This window comes from Dasypus novemcinctus, chromosome 6 (genome assembly GCF_030445035.2).
Source record: "Dasypus novemcinctus isolate mDasNov1 chromosome 6, mDasNov1.1.hap2, whole genome shotgun sequence".
Classification (NCBI taxonomy): Eukaryota; Metazoa; Chordata; class Mammalia; order Cingulata; family Dasypodidae; genus Dasypus; species Dasypus novemcinctus.
The window spans coordinates 43,170,799-43,193,193 of NC_080678.1; the positions used below are offsets into that span (position 1 = coordinate 43,170,799).

General features: G+C 50.0%; 1 protein-coding gene across 1 annotated transcript in view; it reads left to right on the forward strand.

Moving 5' to 3' along the window:
- Positions 1–22,113, forward strand: part of TLL2 (tolloid like 2) — a 148,858-nt gene extending 126,745 nt beyond the window's left edge. The window contains exons 14-21 of the mRNA XM_058298668.2: positions 5,550–5,675; positions 6,367–6,527; positions 8,241–8,421; positions 11,486–11,611; positions 13,722–13,849; positions 17,624–17,837; positions 20,191–20,441; positions 21,887–22,113. Coding sequence (XP_058154651.1) covers positions 5,550–5,675; positions 6,367–6,527; positions 8,241–8,421; positions 11,486–11,611; positions 13,722–13,849; positions 17,624–17,837; positions 20,191–20,441; positions 21,887–22,021 — 1,322 coding nt within the window. The 3' untranslated portion in view covers positions 22,022–22,113. The remainder of the gene's footprint in view (positions 1–5,549; positions 5,676–6,366; positions 6,528–8,240; positions 8,422–11,485; positions 11,612–13,721; positions 13,850–17,623; positions 17,838–20,190; positions 20,442–21,886) is intronic.
- Positions 22,114–22,395: the final 282 nt, after the last annotated feature.

A 22,395-nucleotide genomic window follows, 5' to 3' on the forward strand; every position in this document is an offset into this window, starting at 1 on the left:
TGTTTCAGTATCCTATTGCTGCCATAACAAGTGACCAATGACCACAGACCTGATGGCTTAAAATAACACAAGTTTATTATCTTAACAGTTCTGAGGGTCAGAGGTCTGAAATGGGTCTCATGGGGCCAAAGCAAGGTGTTGGCAGGACTGCGTTCCTTCTGCAGGTTCTAGGAGTGAATATGTTTCCTTATCTTTTCCAGCTTCTAGAGGCTGCCCATATTCCTTGGCTCATGGCCCTCCTCACTCTGACCTCTCCTTCCATCTGACTTTCCTACCTCCCTCTTTCATTTATAAGGACCCTTGTGGTGCCATTGTGCCCACCTGGACAACCCAGGATCATTTCTCCATCTCAGGATCCTTAACTAAATCATATCTATGTTTTGCCATGGGAGGTAGCATAGTCATAGGTTCCAGAGATTAGGATGTGGACACCTTTGGACCCATTATTCTACCACCATATGCTATGGATGATGATGAGGTTTTTTAACTCTTAATTCTTTTTACCTCTTGTCCCCTGACTTCCACTTCCAGATCTGCAGATTGGGTATTGATGTTCCTTTCCAGTGAACTAACTGGTAACCAGTTAGTGCTGATCCATCCATACCTCATTCCTGATTTCACTGGTAATCAGTGATGCATGTTTTTTGAAAGGACCAGCTAAAGCTGGGGATAAGGGTTGCCAGCTTATGCAAATTTAAAAATGATGTCCAGTTAAATTTGAATTTCAGATAAACAATATATCATTTTTAAGTATAAATATGTTCCCAAATATTGTATACTTATACTAAGAAATGACGATTGAACGATCTGAAATTCAGATTTAACTAGGCCTCTTGCATTTTATCTGGCAACCCTGCTGGAGATACCAGTTAGGGCAATGGAAAGAGTGTTTATGAAGCTCAGCTGGTTAGTAAGAGCCCTGGCTTGTTCCAAGTAGCCATAATCGGCAGTCTCATTGGCTGGTTAAGAAAATACCATCTTCTCCCTCTTCCATGTTTAGCATTCAGCATCATCAAACTATGTGTCAGGCACTGTGCTGGGGGCTGAGGATACAGAGGAAACACACAGTCCTTGCCCTCAAGGGCTCACGGGTAGTAAAGGAGACCTCCAAGCAAACTGGCAGTGGGGTTGCCGTGTGGCAGCGTGGTCATCTGATTAGACCACTGTGAAGGCCTGCAGGCTCAGCCTGGACTCAGGTTACCCAGACAAACTACCTCAAGGGCATTCCAATTTACAAACAGGTTTTTAAATGCCCATGAGGGTGTTCATTGAGGCCCACCTACACTAACTTAGTGCAGACTTGGCATCGTTATTATGTCAATGAGGACAATGAAGGGAACCATATTTAGAAAAGAAGAAATAGGCAAATCGGCCTTGACTCTGAATCTTAAAGGAGGAACTAGAACTAGGGGAAACCTGGTTGGGCTCTATTAGAGGAGAAAGAAGAGACGTCTACTGAGTGCTGACGACGTGCCAGAAATGATATTAGTTATCTCACTTTATTTTCAGAACAACCTCATGGTAGGTATTATTATTATTACCCTCATTTTAAAATTGAGGAAACAGACATTCTAAAGTGGCAAAGCTGGAACTAAGACCTGGACTTGTTGGCTTCCACCAACCTCTCTCTACTATGTAACATTGTTTAGCTCAGAGTCCCAAAAGCCATAAGCAAGGGAAGTGAAGGGCTTAGAATTTTTCATTCACGTTTGTGATTTGATTCTGACACTTGTTGCCTCTCGCCGCCTTTATACCACTGGGGTATAGGAAAAAGGGCCCTGTGTTTAGCAACTGAGGTTCTGGCTTCTAGTCCTGCCTGTATTCCTCACCAGCTATCTGTCCTCAGGCACATACCACTTCACTCTCCACTGTATGCCCAGTTCCTAGCACATCGTAAGCTCCTTGAATACTTAAAGCAAATGGATGAGTGGATAAATGAATGAGGCTCAGTTTCCTCATTTGTGGTTGGGGCCTCCTGATACCAGGTCTGCCTACCTTGAAGGCTTCCCATGAGGATGATGTGAGAGACCACCGTCTAGAGCAGCACTGCCCAACAGAAATAGAATTCAAACCATGATTGCAACCCTCATGTGTAATTTAAACTTTCTAGTAGTTGCCTTACAAAAAAAACAGGTGAAATTAATAATGTATTTTATTTAATCCAACATATCCCAAACACACTCATTTTAACATGTAAACAATATAAACATCATTAATGAGATCTTTTTCATTCTCTTTTCCTACTAAGTCTTGGAAATCCAGTGTGTTTCTTACACTCATAGCACATCTCAATTTAGACAACCTACATTTCAAGTGCTTACTAGCTGCATGTGGCTAGTGGCCACCACATTGAACAGCACAGTTCTAGACATTGAGCAAAGCCAGTTTCCTTAGCCCAGACTTTGCCCAGAGAGGTCATCACCAGGATGTCCTGTGGAACACACAGTACCCAGTGCGCGTGTCAGGACTCCTCCAGTGAAAGAAACTAGAGGAGTAACTACAGAGACCTGGCAGAAGAATTGGGCCAAGCCAAAGAAGCTTTTGCCTTAGTGCCAGTTGGCAGGAGGCTCTGCCCAGGGCCCAGCTGGCGGATGACACTGACCAGGACGCCAGCTGGCTTTTGTATCCCTCTCCTGGTGCCAGATGGCAGCCACTCTCAGAGCCTACTGGCCAGGCAACAAGCAAAGAACTTTGCATTTCTGATTTCTTTGGGAGATGGCAACAGTGTTTGGGGATTAGCAGTGCCACTTTTGTCCCATACTCCCCACATAAGGAATATGAGAACTCCCACATTCTATAATCCAGTGCTGATGGATCCCATGGGATGTTTGGTGAGGGGGGCTGGCTTCCTTCAAGGTGTTTCTGCAAAAACTTAGGGATGTGCCCTGCCTTCCCTTTCCTTAACTCTCTCCGAAGACAGTTTTTGAGATCTTGTCCAAGCATCTCATTAACCACAGAATGGTTCTCTCTTTCTCTAATACACCTGGAGAATGAAGAGGCTGGAGCTCTCTTTATGTAAAGCTGTGTCCTGGTTCTACCTTTTTCCCTCACTCTCATCCCCTCCCAGATTTTTCTGGGAGGCTTGGCTTTGGCCACTGTAGATCAGAGTGAGCATGTGCCAGTGGGCTTGGAGCAGATCCAACTTTATCGCAGCATGATGGCAATGCAGAGGACACTCATTCTCCCACTGAGCGAGAGCCTGGGATGCTTCCACACCACCCTTCCAAGCTGGACCAGGTTCATAAGTGGCCAAACAGCCCACTCTTCTGGCTGGAGAGAGCTCAGGTGTAGAAGTATACCTCTCATTCACCTTCTTGAGTCAAACACTCTTGCCCTGCCCTTCTAGTCTCTGGAGGAATTATATTCCCTTTGCTTTTGGCTCAAGTCCATTGCATACACACCTATCTCCATCTACATGGCAAAGATGGTTTATCTGTGGTCCTTCCTAGCCAATGACAAACATGTCCTGCTCATAGCCACAGTGTCTTCAGAGGCCCCCAACCCTGGTCCTTCATTATCTTAGTCTATTCTGATGGGCTCTCTACTAAGTTTCCTTCTGCCCTCTCCCTGTGCCCTCCAACAAGTTTCTGAAATCTGCTGTGCCTTCCCCCCTGCTCAACTAGTCTTCCTGGATTGATCCATCCTTAACACATTTTCCTTCTTTCTGTTCCTTCCTTGTCTCCTTTTATCCTCCACGCTCTCCCAGATTTTTCTGGTCTACACTGCTCCACTCTCACCTGATTCAGGTATGCCTAGGTATCTGTATCCTATTCACTCCCTCCATCATCAAGTCGCTGTACCCACTGGAATTTCAGAAGCAACTCCACTGTCTTCTGTAGTGATAGCTACTGTGTATTGATCACTATATGCTGGACACTCATGCATCATCTTTAAACCACACTGCAACCCTTTAAAAGCAGGTATTATTATTCTCATTTTAAAGCAAAAGGGAGGCACAGAGAAGTTAAATCAATAGTCTGAGTTTATCCAGTTTTTTGTTGGATGATCCTGTGATGGGACCAGGACTGTCTGACTCACTCTGAAGCCTGAACTCCACTCCACTACTCCTTCTTGTCTGTTTTCCTCCTTCTATACTTGTAAATGTGTAAGAAAGTGCTTTGCATATTGTAAAGTGATAACCAAATTGCATCGTTTTTACTATTTTCTCCTCCACCTGGAACATATCTCCTAAATTCAGTCTTCTTTACTGACCAGTTAAAGTTTTGTTGAACCCGAGAACATAGCACTTTTAGAGTTACCTAAATTTACTATGCACTGTGTAAAATGATGGGATGTTTACAAACCCTCCTTTACCCAGAGGAGAACAGCCACAACTAGGAAACTAGAAGGGAATGGATTTATTTGAACTGGAAAAGGTCAGAATAGAGGCAGACATGAGGATTGAAAGGCTTGCATTTTCTGTGTGATTCTACAGTGCAGCGGGAGGACAATGGGTTGGAAGTTGCCAGGAGTCAGATTTTTGACCCTACAAAGAGCTTTGAAAAGTGGTAGAGTTTTTAGGTGGAGATATTCCCAAAAGCCCATCTATCAGAAATGTTCTTAAAATGACCCCTGCCCAAGGTGACAAAGCTTGCTATCTTTTCAGGTCTTTTTTGATTCCTTTTATTTTTTGTGCCATGAGGTCTTTCCAGATGCAGTAAACAACTCTATGTTTGCCCTATTCCTAGGTCATGACCTGCAGGCTCTTTCCATAATAGAATTACCATCTTTGGTAAGAGAGAAGGATATTTTTATTTAAACACCTGGGTTTTTCTTTTCTTCAGTGCTGCATCGCTGACATGTCTGGGAAGATTCTCCAGAGACTCCTGTTCCTCCTCTGCACATCACTTATTCACTTATGGCATCCTACTTGCCATTATTTAATCCCCAAATACGTTCCTAGACACTTGCCTGAGCGGAATCGCATCAGACTCCCTGCCACATCGTGGCCTCTCCCTGCAGTCACTCCTGGGTTCTCACTGATCTTGGAGCCCAGTGCTTTCTGTGACCTTGACGATGCCCCTCTGCATGCCTATTCAGACTATGTATAAAAATGTTAAATAATAGGCTCTGGTTCTAAGTCTCTAGAAAATACGTAACATGTCCTCAGTCAGAAATGTGTCCTTTGGTCCTCACCTTTCATGTACTGTCCCCAAGCAGCTCCATATTTCTGGGATAAAAATTCCCAATTCCATGGCATTGAAATGATGAAGTCTTTGGCATGGAATCTTTTGAGTTTTGGGGGATCACAAAGGAATACTGCTGAATGAACACCTCAAAGAATTAAATTACGTGGGCTTGGTCTCCTCTCAGAGGCGCCTGGCTTTTGGCTAACAGGTTGTTCTTGCTTGTGTTGTCCAGACCCCACCTTTCTCTGCATCAAAAACGGCTGCCAGCTTTTCTGACATGGACTTGGGACTCCTTGGCAGGTGGCCGGGGGAAGTTGCGTCCTTAGCGAAGCTTTTACTCCCACCCGGGACGGAAGGGAATGGGGATGAAGACCGGGCAGCTTTCTGACGTTTAACCCAGGCCCCCTCCTTCCCCGGCAGAGGTGGATGAGTGCTCCTGGCTGGACCACGGCGGGTGTGAGCAGCGCTGCGTGAACACGCTGGGCAGCTACAAGTGCGCGTGTGACCCCGGCTACGAGCTGGCCCCCGACAAGAAGGCGTGCGAAGGTTGGTGCTGAGCTGCCGTGCAGGGGGGCGAGGGAGGGGCACGTCTTGGGGAGCCATGGGACTGAAATGGGCTGCCGGTTGGCTGTGAGGAGTCAACGCACAGACGTGGTGGAAGAGCCACCCATTTCCCAGAGGGAGAAACAACTTTATGACGTTTTTGATAAATGGAAGAGAACTGCCAAAATTACGCAGACGCCACCCCAGAAACAGTGAAACTGGGGCCATTGTTAATTTTCTTCTGATAGTGTGAAACTCACATGAAAATTAAGATAGAAAATAGAAATAAAGAAAACCATGAGCCTGTCTGGAGTGACTCCCTGATAGCTCTTTTCGGTCATTCCATTTCTGCCTGGCTGGTGGTCTGCCTTCTTGCCCACCTGTGTGAATCCACCTGCTAAGGTGCGGGGCAGAGCTCGGTGCAAACATTTTTAACTGTGACTACCATGATGGGTAGTGCATGTTACATCATCATCATTTTCAAAAGCAGTAAGGACTTGTCTCCGACATCATTTCTCCCCAAATCTGCAGTTGAAACAATTAGAATAGGGGAGAAAAGTTTGCCAAAGTAATCATTTCAGATTGTCTAACGTTTTTTAAATTGAAGGACAACGGGGCTTATTGCTGCTGGGGGGAAATCACAGTCACTTAGAACGAAAACCAACTGAGCCTTGTTCCTGCCTCCCCTATGCAGTGGCCTGTGGGGGCTTCATGACCAAGCTGAACGGGACCATCACCAGCCCTGGGTGGCCGAAGGAGTACCCCACAAACAAAAACTGCGTCTGGCAGGTGGTGGCCCCCGCTCAGTACCGGATCTCCCTCCAGTTTGAAGTGTTTGAACTGGAAGGCAACGATGTATGTTTCTTTGCTCTATTTGGGGGGCACAATGTTGAGATGTGGCTCAGAGCTGGAGACCAGCGAGGGCTCACCAGGCTGGGAGCGGCTGCATCACAACTGGAGGTCCCTAGAGCCTGTAGCATCTCACAGCGGGGTGGCATCGTGCATGCGCGCACATTTCCTCCAGGGGTTTCAGCTGCGTATCCTCTGCCGCTACAGCTCAACTTTGACCCTTTTGTCACTCACAGATCCAAGGAGCACCAGGACAGGAGTGGGATAGGCAGGACAGGATTGGCTCCCGGGCTGTGAACCTGGGGGCCGCTGTCTAGCTGGAGGAGGAGGAGGAGATGGAGAAGGACGGGGATGAGGTTCAGTTGGGGACAAGGTTGATACAAACTTCCCGTTTCTTCCTTGGGCAGGGCCCACGGGACACCCTGGGCCCTGTGTCTGTCTCCTTGTCCTGGGCTGCTGTAACAAACACTGCCAGCTGGGTAGCTTAACCCCAAAGTTTACTGTCTCACAGTTCAGGAGGCCAGAAGGCCAAAATCACGGCGTCTGCAGGGCCTACTCCCTGGGAAACCTGCAGAGGGGACTTCCCCTTCCGTCCGGCATCTGGTGGCTTGCCGGCAATCCCTGTCACTCCCCGTCAGCCTGTGGCCTTCTCCCCTGTGTCTCTCAGCATCTTCTCTCCCCTTCCTGCAAGGACACCAGCCATATGGGATTGGCCTCATTTTAATGAGCCACATCTTCAAAGACCTTATTTCCAAATTTGGTCTCATTCCCAGAACAGACGGTTAGGACCTGACCGCGTCTTTTGTGGGGCTGGACACAATTCAACCTGTAACAGTGACCAAGTCACTGAGGCCCAGGCAGAGCCCTAGGGCCCGAGCACCCCACAGCTGCCCTGGGCTGAGGGACCCCCACGGCACACAGGCCCTGCTCCACTGTCCCCGTGCCTGGACCGGGCTGGGTTCTCGGCAAGGACTCACACCTTGACAGCAGCACCAGCTTGACTTTCACTTGGGGCTGGTCAGGGCTCTGGATACTGAGAAGTGGCCCCAGTGCCATGGACCCTGATGCACGGAAACCTCAGTGCCAGTGAGGGCCTTACCCCAAAATGAGCCTTGCATGGACAAAACAAACCCTTGAAAGCAATTGATCAGATCGCTTAGCATTCAGGATCATTTTAAAAGAAATTATTGCTCCAGCAGGCAGTGTGGATTCTAGTGTTGCCTCTACCACTGCTGAGCTGTGTGACTTCAGACAAGTGTCTTTCTCTTTCTGAGGTTCATTTTCTTTGCAATAAATGTAACTGAATTGGATTATTTCAGTGGTTTGCAAACTTCTCCCCTTTCCCCCTCTCTCCTCCTTTTCCCTCCTCTTTGCATTCTTTTTCTACCCCCCCCCCCTTTTTTTTTTTTTTTTTGGAAATGGGAGCCCTTTCTTCAAATGAACTCTCTCTTGGAAGTCCAATATGTGAAATACAATCAAGGCTGTAGGGTTGTGGGTGTGCACAGGGCAGTGGGGCCTCCGCAGAGCCTCAGCCTGGAAACCAGGGCTTCTCCTGTTGCCCTGATTACGGCTCCTGGACCTCATTCTAAGGACCACCTAAGGCAGAGTCTAGGCTGGACCAGGCTGTGCCCATCTGGCCACCCGGCGGGGCAGGAAGGGGAGGCTGCAGCACGCCGGGGTCTGCGGTGAAGGACCCCTCCCCGCCGCGCTCCCTTGCAGGTCTGCAAGTACGACTTTGTGGAGGTGCGCAGCGGCCTGTCCCCCGACGCCCGGCTGCACGGCAGGTTCTGCGGCTCTGAGAGGCCCGAGGTCATCACCTCGCAGGGCAACAACATGCGCGTGGAGTTCAAGTCCGACAACACGGTCTCCAAGCGCGGCTTCAGGGCCCACTTCTTCTCAGGTAGGCGGGTCTGGAGACGCGGCCGCCGCGCTGAGGGGGAGCGGCTGCGCGGGCTCCCCGCGCCGGGGCACCTGCCGCATCCTCTCCTTCCGCACAGCGCCACGGAGGGGGCCTGCCTGCGTCCCGGACTTGCTCTGTGGGCCGCTCTACGGATGCCCACTGCTCAGACTGGGGGCCCTGGCCGTCAGGGCCAGCACGGCCGCTGGAGAGAGAAGCCCGTCTTCCCAGCCACCTCTCCCTGCCCGGTGCCCCGTGCGCAGGTCACAGCAGCGCCCCCGCCTCCCGGCTCCCAGGGCCCTCGCCCTACATTCCCCGCCCCTTTCTCTCTTCACACCCACGGCCGTTGCCCCTGACGTTCCGTGTCTGGAACAACCTTCTCCCTTTCCCAATTAGAATACTACTGTTTTAAAATTTTAATTTTATTGTTGTAAAAGATACATAACCAGAAATTTGTCGTTTTAACCATTTTAAGTGTACAATTCAGGGGTCTTATTTATATTCACAACGTTGTGCAACCATATTCCAAAATTTTTATCACCCCAAACGGAAATTCTGTACCCATTAAACAATAGCTCCCCTTGCCCCTCTCCTCCTGGTCCCTGGAAACCTCGAATCTACTTTCTAGCTCTATAAATTTGCCCATTCTAGATATTTCATGTAAGAGAAATCATATAATATTTGTCCTTTTGTGTCTGGCTTCTTTCACCCAGCATAATGTTCCCAAGGTTCATTCATGTTGTCGCATGTATCAGAGCTTCATTCCTTTTCATGGCTGGACAATATGCTATTTTACGTATATACCACATTTTGTTAATCCATTCATCTGTTGGGGTTGCGTGGGTTGTTTCCACCTTTTGGCTACGGCAAAGACTGCTGCTACCCTACTTACGCTTGAAGGCCTGAAGTGCCACCTTCTGTAGCTATTTCTGGTCTCTTGGTCCTTGCAGCAGATTCATTCTCTTCCACTGGTGTTCCCACTGCACTGTGGGCATCCCCTCCATAGGCTCTCATCACCAAAGCCGGCTTCCTGTGACCTGTGTGACCCGTGAAGTCACACAGGGCCCCCCACTCAGAAGGACCCATGCTTGGTTTAATAACCTGCTGTTACCATCTTGAAATTCTTAATGATTTTAAAAATCCTCATTTTCATTTTGCACTAGACACTGCAAATGATATGGCTGGTCCTGTGTGTCACATCATAGTAGACTGAACTGCTGAAGAACAGGACATGTGTTTTGTTCCTCTTTATAGTAACAGTGTTTAGTATAGAATAGTCCAATTATTTGTTGATCTTAGCATTGCCTGGAGTTCTGTCTCTGTAGTGTCTTTTGCAGTCTCTCATTGTTTTGTTTGAGTGCTTTTGTGAGCACAGCGCAGTACTAGGCACAAAGGCTGCCAGGGATGGGCCCTTGGCAGCTGGACAAGCTCCTGGCGAGGAAGGCCAAGGACTCTCACCTGCTCAGTCCAGCATGGGGTGCTGTGAGTTCAACTGGGGTGACAAAAGCTAACATCTGGAGAAGAGGGAGGCCTTGGTTGGCTGGAGCAGGGAGTAAAGGATTTTTGTAGGAGGCAGTGGCCTGAGTCAACTCTTAAAGGATGGGAGGCTTTGGAAAAATGGGGGTCAGGTAGAGAGAGGATGACTAGAGAGAAGGTGGGCAGTGTCCCAAGAAGGGGAGGCAGGTGGGCAGAGGCTCCGAATCCTGACATGTTAAGGGGCAGCGACGAGACCAGCCTGTGTGGGGCCCGGGCTGCAAAGCCAAGGGGACCCGATGGGCCAGGTCGGGTGGCTGGGCCACCAAGGGCCTTGATGGCCAGGCTGAGGAGCTGGGGCCCCCTGGGACCGGAAGTGGGAGCCTCTGCAGTTTCCTGAGCAGGAGGCCATTCACCACCATCTAACAAAGTCCTTGGGAGGTGGGAGAGCCAGGCAGCTGGGCCAGGGGCAACACAGTCCCCACCACCTGGGAGTCGCCTTGAAGTACGGAGAGTAAGAGCCCCGAAGGAGGGTCCAGATCCACGTTTGGGCAGAGGAGACGGTCTGAGCTGGGGGGACACCTGGGAGTGACCTGCAGGCCCCCAGGCAGGAGGGAAGAAGTGGTTCCAGTGCTCATGTGTGGGTGGCTTCATCTGTTTTTTACTCTTTAAGAGTTCTTAGTTGTCCTTGTGAAGTAAGAAGATGAAACTGAACTATAAAGTGTTCATCGCACATTAACCAGTGGACAGATGGTACAGAGACGAAAGGGAGACATGACTGACCCCTGAGGTTAAGCTCAGGGATGGCGGCGGCAGCGGAGGGAGGTTGCTCCTTGGTTTTTGTGGGAAGAGGTTGGCTTAGGAGAGGACTATGTATAGTGCTGGCTTGAGCTGCAAGACCTATACTGTACTATTATATTAATATATTACCACATGAGTTGATACGTAGTAATAATACAAGGGGACATTCTAAGTGCGTGCCCTGTGCTGATTCATTTACTTTCCCCAATTACCCTATGTGGTAAGGATACAATTCTTGTCTCTAATGGACAGGTGAGGAAACTGAGGCACAGAGGCCAGGAACTGGAGCAGCCCGAGTGCTCACAACCTGCAGTCCTGCGGGAGGTGGTGTGGGATTGGGGGTGGGGGCAGGCCTCTGTCAGCTACAGTTTCTTTACCTATAAAGTGGGGCCCTGTGTACTGCTGCCTCAGGTTGTAAAGAATTAACTTAGAAAAAGTGTAGAAGGTGCTTGAGGCAGTGCCTAGTCCATAGTCAACACTCAATAAGTTATTGCTACTATTGTATTAATATTAGCCTAGCCTTCAGGGAGCTTCTTGTTTTGGGGTGCTGAGCAGAGGCAGGAGAATGTGCTTTAGGAGAAGGTTCAACACATACCAGGGCCAAGCAATACCCAACCAATTGGAGGTGCAGACGCTGGCCTTGCAACCCCCACCCCGCACCCGATAAAGGGAGTCAGAGCAAGCTGGTAATCAGGGTGGCTCCCTGGAGGAGGTAACTTTTGAGCAGGTTCTGAGCCATGGGGTCTGCTTCCAAGTTGGCAGTTCCCCTTAGGAGGGTCCCTTATCTCCCCAGACAAGGACGAGTGTGCCAAGGACAACGGCGGGTGCCAGCACGAGTGCGTCAACACGTTCGGCAGCTACCTGTGCCGGTGCAGAAGCGGCTACCAGCCGCACGAGAACGGGCACGGCTGTAAAGAGGGTGAGGCTGCAGCTGCCCCGGGCGGAGGGGCCCCCTCGGCCGCCTGGGTGTGCACGGGTGCGCGTGTCTGAGAGCGAGCGAGGAGGGCCCTTCCTCCACCCCCAGAGCCCGGAGCCGCCAGGCCTGGCCTCGGGTTGAGCAGCCTAGACAGGGAGGCCGTGCTGAGGCCCCGCAGCCGCCCTCCTGGCTCTGGGGACTGCCTCTGACGCTTCTGCTGGAGAGCGATGTCCCCTAGGGCAGCTCGCCCCTTCAGGAGGCGCAGTGGGGCCCTCGTGGGCTTTCCCTCGAGTTATTATTGCAAAGAGGTTAAGCCCAGAAGTCCAGGATCAGACCACCTCGGTTTAAATCCTGGCTCTGACACTTACTGGCTGTGTGCCCTTGGGTATGTTCCTGGACCTCTCTGAGGCCTGTTTCATCTGCCATTACTCCCTTCTTAAAATTTTTGCAAGCATCAAATGAGAGGATATCTAGAAAGTATTTCAGCAAGCCTAGCATATATTAAGCATTCAAAATGTCAATAAATAGCCATCCGTGTCGTAAGAGTACTTACCACATGCAAGTGCTGCATTCCCTACTGGGGGTTCTTCAGGGCCAGATGGCTTTACATGTCCAGTCATTCTAGAAAAAGCCTTCCCTCTGTCCTTAGCCTGCACAGGGCTTTTGAGCCTCCCTGATAAACACACAGACCTCCAGGCCTGTGCCCCAGCCACGGAGTCCTGCCAACCAGGGGAGCAGGGACGTGAAGGCCAAATGCTGGGGTGCTGCCCAGTCTGCCAGGGGTGAGATGATACGTCTCTGGGAGCAGGGAACTGCCCGCCTCCCTGCCTTCCACTCCCTCCACGCTCAGCCCTGCTGCAGAGCGCGGGTGGTCAGGCGTCGGGCACAGAACCGAGAGAAGACCTGAAGGAACTGGCCTTTTCAACTTACCAACTCTTTATCGAGCCCCAGCAAGGCGGGCCTGGGCCAAACCAGGCTTCCTGCCGCGGTGCTGGGGAGAACCAGAGGGCTGTAAACCCCACCCAGGGTCCACCAGCTGAGGGGGCTGCCTCCTTCCTATGGGCTCCCCTGGGCTGGCAAGGTGCAGCAGGAGCAAAAGCCCCGGGAGCTGAGCCACCCACCCTGTTGGTGCCTCTCCTTGGTGTGGGCTGCAGAGCGGATGCAGCACCCAGCAGGGGCAAACCTGGGGCAAACCTAGGGCATCCTTGCAGCTGCGGCCTCCCCCTCTCCTGCCGCCTCAAGTTTCCCAAACCTGAATCATCTGAGCAAGGGTTGGGGATGGTGGTGGTACAGGCAGACCTCCTCAGTCCCCACAGTTCCTAGTCAGTGATAACACAGGCTCAAAACCGCACCGGTCCTGGGTTCGAGTGCTGGCTTTACCCTTTGCTAATAAGTCACTTATGTTCTGTAAGCCTATTTTCTTATTTGGAAAGTGGGGAGGATTAAATGCATGCAAAAATGCTTACCAGAACGCTCAATGTGAAGGAAGATAAATTCTAGCTGTGGGCCAAGATGCTGTTTGTGGAGGAAATTCTGGGATCACCCTTTGCTAATAGCACTGTAACCAGGACAAAATCCGTATACTCCAAATGAAACTGCTTTGAATAGCTGAAAGAGGTATTTAGCTGGAGAACATAGTGATGGGAGAAGCTCTTTGTTAGCCAGCATCCACGTAGCACTTACCAGGTACCTGGCACTTGCTAAGCCTTTTACACATAGCATCTCATTTAATCCACATATCATCCCTATGTGGATTAAATAAGAGCCCACAGTCCCCCAGCCAGTAGGTGGAGGAACAAGGATTTGAACCCAGGTTCACTCAACCTAAATGCCTGGGCTCCTAACGATGAACTTCACCGTTTTACAGTGATAAGCAAGGTGTAAGCAGCGGCACTAGAGAGACGACCTGACTACCGAGCCACTAGGAAGGCAGCAAAGTCAGTGCAGATCAATAGCCAAATCTCTGCCACCTGATTCGAGCTGGACCCCCCCTCCCCACTTGATAATGACCATGAGACAAATGAGAGAGAGGGGAGGCGACTCTCGTAGAAGGCCTTTGGTACTGCCCACAAGTGGCTGACTTCTCCCCCTGTCTGTTCCCCTTTCGCCCCAGCTGGCTGTGAGCACAAGCTCAGCAGTGCCGAGGGAACTCTGGCGAGCCCCAACTGGCCTGACAAATACCCCAGCCGGCGGGAGTGCACCTGGAACATCTCCTCCACTGCCGGCCACAGGGTGAAACTCGTGAGTCTTTATTGCAGGTTATGAAGAGCTCGGACTTCGGTATCAGACAGATGTGGGTTTGAGCCTCTGCTCTGCCACGTCCCAGCTCTGAACCCCGGGGAAGTTGTTCAATGTCTCCAGGTCTTGGTCTTGGTTTCATTATTTGGAAAATGGGGTGGTTGGGGGGGGGGCGGCACCTTGTGCAGCTATTGTATGGATGAAAAGAGAGGATGGCCCGAAGCCCTCAGGACAGGGTGCTTATGAGAAAAGCTCAGTCACAGCGCCTATCCACAGTGGTATGGCAGTGCTGTTTGAGATCCAATTTTTTTCTTAATTGTTAAAAAAATTGCATTCTCAAGGTAAAAAATTTAATCAGTATTGGGAGTTGGAAAGTGGAAGTCAGAGTCCCCAGATCACCAATTCCCGCTCTGAACATTTTCTTGTGAAGCCTTCCAGAAGCTTTCTGTGCATACACAATCATGTATATACATGTGTGGGAAAAATATATAGCCTTTTTCTGACTCAGATTACTCAAGTGGAATCTTATTTTTCATAATTACACCTTACTTTTTTTCAATTAATAATAGGAGATTAAGCTCTTCGTGCAAATTCTCTCATATATATTTATATATATAATTTTCCAAACTTTAATTTAAAGTCCCATCCGTGCATACAATTTGTGGTCTGCACACCATGCTCAGTTATTTATTTCAAAGGAGAAATGAGTCTCTCTACAAGTCTCATTTCTCAATCCCCAGGGACTCCCAGATCCTGGAGTAGAAAACAAACCCTCTTGCCAACTGGAGAAGTTGTACTCCAGACAAACATTTTTTCAATGGGCCCTTCTGACTCTGGAGGTAAGCTCTTAAGAAAGCATATGTACATCTGTAGAAAGTATGGGCTAATAATGCAGGGAGAATGGAAAAGAGCAAAGAAGGAGGACGTGATGATAAACAGACAATCGCCCAGGGACCTGCCAGGGTGGCCCTGAGACAGGACTCTCAGGTCGGAGTGTGGGTGTTGGTGCCCCTCTGTGCCAGGTCTGGGCTGGACCTGGGTGTAGAGAGGGAAAGTCAGGGTCCCTGAGCACAGGTGCTCACAGGCTCCCACAGTGCACACCTGGCAGATGCTGGTAGCAGTGAGCATCTCCATTTATGGGCTGGCCCTGTGCGAACTGCTGCTGCTGCTCTCCTAAGAGCTCGTTCTCCTGAGTCAGAACAGCCTTGAACTTGAGTGAGGGAGAATTAGAATTCATTAGAGAAAGGAATTCTTTCCTGCTGGAAAATGTTTGCAACGGCAACATGAACTTATGCTGACCACGAGGGAATGGCGCCCCCTGGGGTTGAGAGCGTGCAACCTGCACAACTGGCTAGGAGGTGGGTTTTTTTTGTTTATTTGTTTTATTCTATATATATATATATATAAATTTTAACAAATAAATTTTATTGATACATATTAATAGAGCAAAAATCCATTCAAAGTGTGCAATCAATGGCACCCAGTAAAATCACATAGTTGTGCATTCATCACTGCAATCATTTTTAGAGCATTTTCATTATTCCAATAATAATAACAAAAAGCAAAAGACAAACAAGCAAACAAAAACCTCATCACCTCTCGATCTCTATATGCTTCCCCTGCCATACGTAGCTGCTATTCTGTTTCTGTCTCTTTAATTTATTAATATTTATATTTTGTAAAAACAGTCTTATAGAGGCAATATCACCCATATTTGTATTTTACATGAGGTTGCACTATGTTATACAGTCCCATGTTACAGTCTTTAGCTTTCCTTCTAGTAATATACATGTCCTTAGACTTTCCCTTTCAACTACTGCCATACCCATATAATAGCTCTGCTAGTTATGAAGACTATGACGTGCTTTCACCATTTCTATTGATTTCCAAAAGATTAACAAGCAACCTTTTTACCAATTCTGCCCAGATTAACCCTCAGCTTTCCATTCTCTACCCTCAATCTATTTTGTGGTGACCTCTATTCTAATTATTAACTCCATGCGTTTACATAATGTGTTTAGTTCGTAATAGGGCAATCATACAATATTTATCCTCTTGTGTCTGGCTTGCTTCACTCAACATGAGTTTTTAGTAGTTGTCACAAATGTCTTTTTCTGTTCTTTGGACATCCTTCTAAATATAGGAACTAAAGACCACAGTGGCCAGAGTTTGCTGGGACCTCAAATTTATCCAAGGTTCCTACACACAGTGCTGGTTTTAAAAAGACATGCTCTTAGCAAATGGGTGGATGTACTGGTGGTTGTTTTGATTACGCTCTCTCTTTTTGCTACCATAGAATGTGAGTTGAAGCTTTTCAAGAAAGCTGATGTTTTGCTGCATAAAGACAGAGACAGCGTGTCATGGGCCCTTTGGGCAGCCCCCTACTTTCCTGGCCCATCATCTCCTTCTCTTTGTACCACCCACCCACCCTGGTGCCTTTCCATGTCCTCTTTCTGCTCCTGCCCAGTGTCTCTCCCCACCCTTTCCAGTCCCAAGCTCCCTTTCTCTTAAGGTATGAAGAGCTGTGCCTTTTTCCAGTGTGGCTATCAATTCCACGAAACTCCGCATTGCCAGTGGGTCATGGTCCCTCTGCTTCCCCTCTCCACCTCCATCCTGTGCTGCCACCCCAGCTGTCCTCTCTTGAATTGAGACTCACTCCCACTAGGGTCGCTCTCTCCCTGCCTTGTCCTTTGCTGGAAGTCTGCACTTAATGCCATCCCGTCTGACCTTGGTCCATCTCCTTGTAGCCATGGGCAGGCCACCAGCAGGCACAGCCCAGCACCCAGGGAGCTCTACATTCATGGAACTGTGGCCCCTGAAAAGCCAGCCTGGAATTGTGGGGTCCCCCTGGCCAACCTCCAGAGATAGTCTTTAGGTGGACAGGGAGGAGGAGGCAGTCTAGCCTGTAGTGTTTAGGGTGTGTGCCTGATTTAGGCTGGCAGGGCATCAGCTCCATCCTTCTCTAGCTGTGTGAGCTTGGGCAAGTGGCCCCTAACTTCTCTAAGACTCCATTTCCCCTTCTGTAAATTTGAGATAGTAATAGCTCTTTCCTATTGTGTAGGGGAAGTGTTATTGTCAGAATTCAGTGAAATAATGAGAAAGTGCTCAGGAGTCAGCCTAGAAGAAACACTCAACTGTCAGCTGTCGTGAGGACAGTGAGGCAGAGCAGTGTGCACGTCATGCTGTCAGCCTACAGCCTCATCGATATGGGTCATATTGAAGGTCAGAAGGATAGTGCAGAGGTTCAAAGTGGGTCTCTGCAGCCGGAGGGCTTGGGTCATGGCCCAGCTCTGTGAGCGTGTGACCTGGGACTAGTCCTCTGGCATGGCTCTGCTCCACTTCCTCATCTGCCTCAATGGGGTTATAACGGTTCAGGGCTGCGAGGATGAAACAAGGTGCCATGTATAAAGCACCCAAAGCAGCTCCGGGCAGAGTGAACACGCAGTCATCCCCCACTCTTATTAAGTGAGGGAGAAGGGAAACAGATTTGGGTGGCCGAAAGGCTGACTCTGCTGCATAATAACTCAAATGTTAAGAAGCATTTAAAATCTCTGAACACCACCTTCTCATCTGCAAAGTGGTCGTAGTAGCAATAAGTGATGTGCCTTCCTCCCCGGGTTGTTCTGGGCCGCGGGGAGACCGTCTCTGTAGAGGTCACCAAGCCACGGCATGGGTTTTGCACCCTTGGCGCGCCCCTTCCTCCCCAGCCCAGGAGAGGTGGCCCTGGCCCAGCTGAGCCTGCAGGCCCGGCCTTACTCTGTGCTCCTCCCTCCGCAGACGTTCAATGAGTTCGAGCTGGAGCAGCACCAGGAATGCGCCTATGACCACCTGGACGCGTATGACGGGCCCGACAGCCTGGCCCCCGTCCTGGGCCGTTTCTGCGGCAGCAAGAAACCAGGTCCTGTGCTGGCCTCGAGCAGCAGCCTGTTTCTCAGGTTCTATTCCGATGCCTCGGTGCAGAGGAAGGGCTTCCAGGCGGTGCACAGCACAGGTACATGGTGCCGCCTCCCACGCCCCCGGGGGCATGCGTGGGTGCTCAGGGCTTCCTGGGGGTGGGGGTCAGCCGGGGAAAGGAGGTATGTGATAACGTGCCGCTTTTAAAACGAAACATTAGCAACAGCGGGGAGGGGCTGTCTTCTTTTGGTATCCTCAACTGATGAAATTAAAGTGGACAAGCCTTTGCTGGTATCCCATTTTCCTTTTAAAAATTTACTGGTAATTTCCCTGGCCTGTGAGATCCTGAAGTCTGGTTACCTAGTGGTGGATTGTAGCCCTCTTCCCCCCCACCCCAAAGGACCAGTTCAGGAAAATGAAAAGTGTTCTCAATTATTTTCCCCTCCACTCAACATGTAAATAGCTGTACTGAGTCCTTTGGAGATAAATGTATATGCTTATAACATTTTCTGCTTTGTTAAATAGAAGAATGTCAATAAGGAAATTGGCTCTGCTTTTTAGCCAGTAAAATGTTACCACCTGGGCATAGAACCCACGGGAGCAACTTTGACCCTTTGGCCCTGGCATTCACTGGTGGCCCTTGGCAAAGCTGGTAGCTGCACGCAGCCCACTCAGCTCTGCCGTGCAGTGGGTCTGAGGCCCCTTTAACAGCCCATGCCCATAGCTGGTTTTAGAGTCAAAAATACGAAGCAAGTCAAACAAAATGGCACCCAGCGTCCTCAGGCACGTTGCGCCCCTCTTCTTAGCAGACACTTCATTGTTTAGGGAACCTCTCAAACACCTCTGAGGATTGCTATATGCCTCCCCCCGGGGGGGAGGGGGTGGATTTAAGCATTGGTTAGTGATTTTACTCTCTTGTCCTCTCCAGATGGAGATCAGATGGAGATACAGGGTCCGTGTAGGAAATGAAGGGCACACAGTCAGTCGAGGAACAGTTAATAAAGGGACTGTTGACAGACAGATGGGCGGGATGTAGGGAAACTGAAAGGGACAGTGCAGTGAGCAGGGCGGGGAACAGCAGGTCACGGATCCTGGACCCGGAGTGTGCAGAGGGCCGCTGGCCGGGAGCTGCCATCTTCAGCCAAGGAAGGGAGCCTGAGGCTACCCTGCGGGGAGGGAGACAGCCCGGGACTAAGTACCCTTTGCTCTCACTCCTCCCTCCCTCTGACCTGCTGCTGGTGTCCTACTGGCCGAACCCACTGGGACGGCAGAGGGCAAGGGCACCATCGATGGAGACTTGAAGTTCAGCTTCCTGGGCCCAGAGCCGGTGGGGAAAGGAGAGGACCTGGAGGGACGGTGCAAGGCAGTTGTCCCATTCGTGCTCATTTCCTTGGCTCCACACCTCAGGAATTTGAAAATTCCCAAAGACAGCTCAGACCAGGAAGAAATTCTAAGCCACAGGAAACATGGGATTAAGAATTGGCAACTGGCCAGGACTGGGGCCAGGCTGGGTGTGGAACCTGAGCTGGGCCTGGAAGGGTTAGGGCAGAACCCACTCCAGGGCAAGCTCTGGGTCCCTCAGAGGCACGGAGCATGTGGGGCAATTGGCCTCCAGAACTTATGTTGCTTTCTAATCTTTGACCAGTCTAATTTATCCATTTGTATTACGTGGCCTCAAGTGGTCTAGACACAAGCTAGCATAGGAGTCAAGCCAACCAAGGTCACTGTCCCAGTAAAAACCGCGAAAGCCAAGGATACCGAATTGAAGCCCAAAGTCTGAGATGCAGCCCACCTGAGACAACCACTGAGGCCTCAAAGCTGGCCGACGGTCAGTTCTCCCAGATGCAAGGAGTCCAGCAGATTCTGAGGTTTCTAGATTTAGTTTAGCATCCCGTGCTTCTGGTGCCCTCTGTTGGCAAAAAGTACACATTACAGTAAGTCTGTGGGGCTGGTGTGGTCTGCGTCCTCAGGTGGGAGCCCTTCTCAGATGCTTCTAGCCCTTCCAGGGAGTGAGGTAGTAAAGACCCAGCTGCATCCCAGCACCCAGTCAGGCAGACCGTCCTTTGGCCTCGCGTCTCCTTAACTGGAGAGAGAACGGAAGCAGCCAGCTTCTTTTTCAGTAGCATGCTCAGGTATTCCCCTTAGACAACTTGTTTGGCCCAATCTGGGAGCATGGGACCTTGACTGGGAAGGGTTCCTTTGGACCCACCCCCACCCCCGTGAACCCTGACCTCGGAGCCGTGGGCCTCTGTGTACTCGCCTGTAAAGTGGGTTGATGAGTCTTGCCCGACTTGTCTCCTGCCGGGCACGCACAGGCGTTGTGGGGGGACCTGACCCGGGTGGTGGGGTGTGGGGAGGCAAGGCCCGGGTGGGGAGGTGGAGTGGCTGGGCCTGGCCCAGAGGTTCTCTGTGCCGGCCCAGGGAGCATCACGGTCCTCTCTCTGCTCCAGAGTGCGGGGGCAGGCTGAAAGCCGAAGTGCAGACCAAAGAGCTCTATTCCCATGCTCAGTTTGGGGACAACAACTACCCGAGCCAGGCCCGCTGCGACTGGGTGATTGTGGCTGAGGATGGCTATGGCGTGGAGTTGACATTCCGGACCTTCGAAGTCGAGGAGGAGGCCGACTGCGGCTACGACTACATGGAAGCCTACGACGGCTACGACAGCACCGCGCCCAGGCTCGGCCGCTTCTGTGGCTCTGGGGTGAGTCTGAGGAAGAACATGTGCCCTGGGTCAGATGCACCTGGGGCTCAGTCCTGGCGACCCCTGCCACTTCTCAGCAAGAGGCAAGAGCGTTCTGCTGGGGTGGAGCGCCAACGGAGAACAGCCGGGGAGAGGTTGGGAAGAGGCCAGGGTCCGGTTCAGGTAGTCCTCACACTCAGGTCAGCCCTGGAAGGGCACCTTTCCTTTTAGGACTTGCTCTCCTGTTTTTGCAAACTCCTTTTTAAAAGTAATGCTTTTGCATATTCCATATACCCGCAATTCCTTCCCCAAGCAAAACCAAATGCTTGTGAAAATGACAGACCGCTCTATTATAAACACAATAGTTATATGCAAGGTCTTTCTTCTCAATGTCTCTTTCCTAAGTCACCTTGCTGAGACAAGTCGGGCCTCTTGTACCCACTGTCTTCCAAGGCCCTCATGTAGGGCCTGGCAGGTAGTTGACGTTCAGTCAAAGTGTGTGAACCAGCCAGTACAGAGTCCCGGCCACTCTCTGGCCACGCCATGCAGGTGCTACCCTCACCGGGCCTCAAGCCCCCTCCTTTACTCTGCCTCCCAGGGCTCATCGCTCCAGCTCCTTTGCTGTTGGCGGAATTTACATCACATCATTTTGGAGTCACCAGTTATCTTGGGCTAAATAGAAACTTGAATTGTCATTGACATACCTTGGAATGGTTTTCCCTCATCTCCTTCACTCTCCAATAAAGAAAAGATAAAGCGTGGCTCAACCAGAGCAGTGCCTTGGAGACAGTCTTTCAGACTCCAGGGTTCACAAGGAGTGGCTGAGCTCTGAAATATACGGGAAGCTCAGTTTGGTTCAACTCTATCTGGCAGACAGCAGCCTTGCAAACTGGTTTCCACTCATAGACCACCTGGCAAAAACCTTTCTGGCAAATGTAGCAGCTCCATCCCACTTTTTGTCCCTGGACAGTGCATAGACCTCCACAGTGGTCTTCATTTTAGTCTCTAAGGAGACACATCACAGTGCAGAGCCTGGAGCTGGGTGATGACTGGTGTATTTAGCAGCAGAAAGACCCAAGCTGGGGTCTTACCTACCCGTGTGGACATGAACCTCGGTTTCTTCAAGTGTAAAATGGAGAATAGTGCCTGTCTTATAAAGTCTGAAAGGGCTTAGCTCAGTGTCCTTTTATTGCCTTAAAAATCTATAGATTCTGTATGAACTATGTGTTTGGATTGTCCTGTGAAAAGCAGGGCATCTGAGGTTCTCTGGAATTTGCAATGGTTTCCTTTGCAAGGGAGCTTGTTTGAATGCCCTTCAAAGCTCCATTGCCAAGGACGCCTCATGGTGGCATCAGTGGTCCCAGTACCTTGTAAAGTCTTGTTTTATCCTCCTCGCTTTATTAAGAAATTCCAACCCCAGCCAATTGACTTAAAGTCCCCCTGGTCTTCCTTTCTCCTTTCCCCAGCCACTGGAAGAAATCTATTCTGCAGGGGATTCCCTGATGATTCGGTTCCACACAGATGACACCATCAACAAGAAAGGCTTTCATGCCCGATACGCCAGCACCAAGTTCCAGGATGCCCTGCACATGAAGAAGTAGTGTCATTGTTCTTGAAAGACACAGAACTGAGAATGTTTTTACAACAATGACACTTTGTGAATCTGCTCTAAAACAGTGTACAGTATTTTTCTCAAACAAAAACGCAAAATCCACTCTTAAAGGTATGTATTTGGGTATAAGTATATGATGATGTTTAGCCAACAAGGCTTTTCTTCTCCCAGCAATGTTATTGATTGTAGCCTTTTAAAGAAGATTGAGTTGGAAGTCACTGGCCATTCAAGTTATGCCTGTTCATGCCTATTGCCCCTTGTCCCTAAGGGGGAAAAGGCCAGCTCTTGGGTTGGTCGTCCCTGTGTTTCTAGATACGGTTCTCTAGGTTTCAGGCATCATGACTGTGTCCCAGCAACACAGGC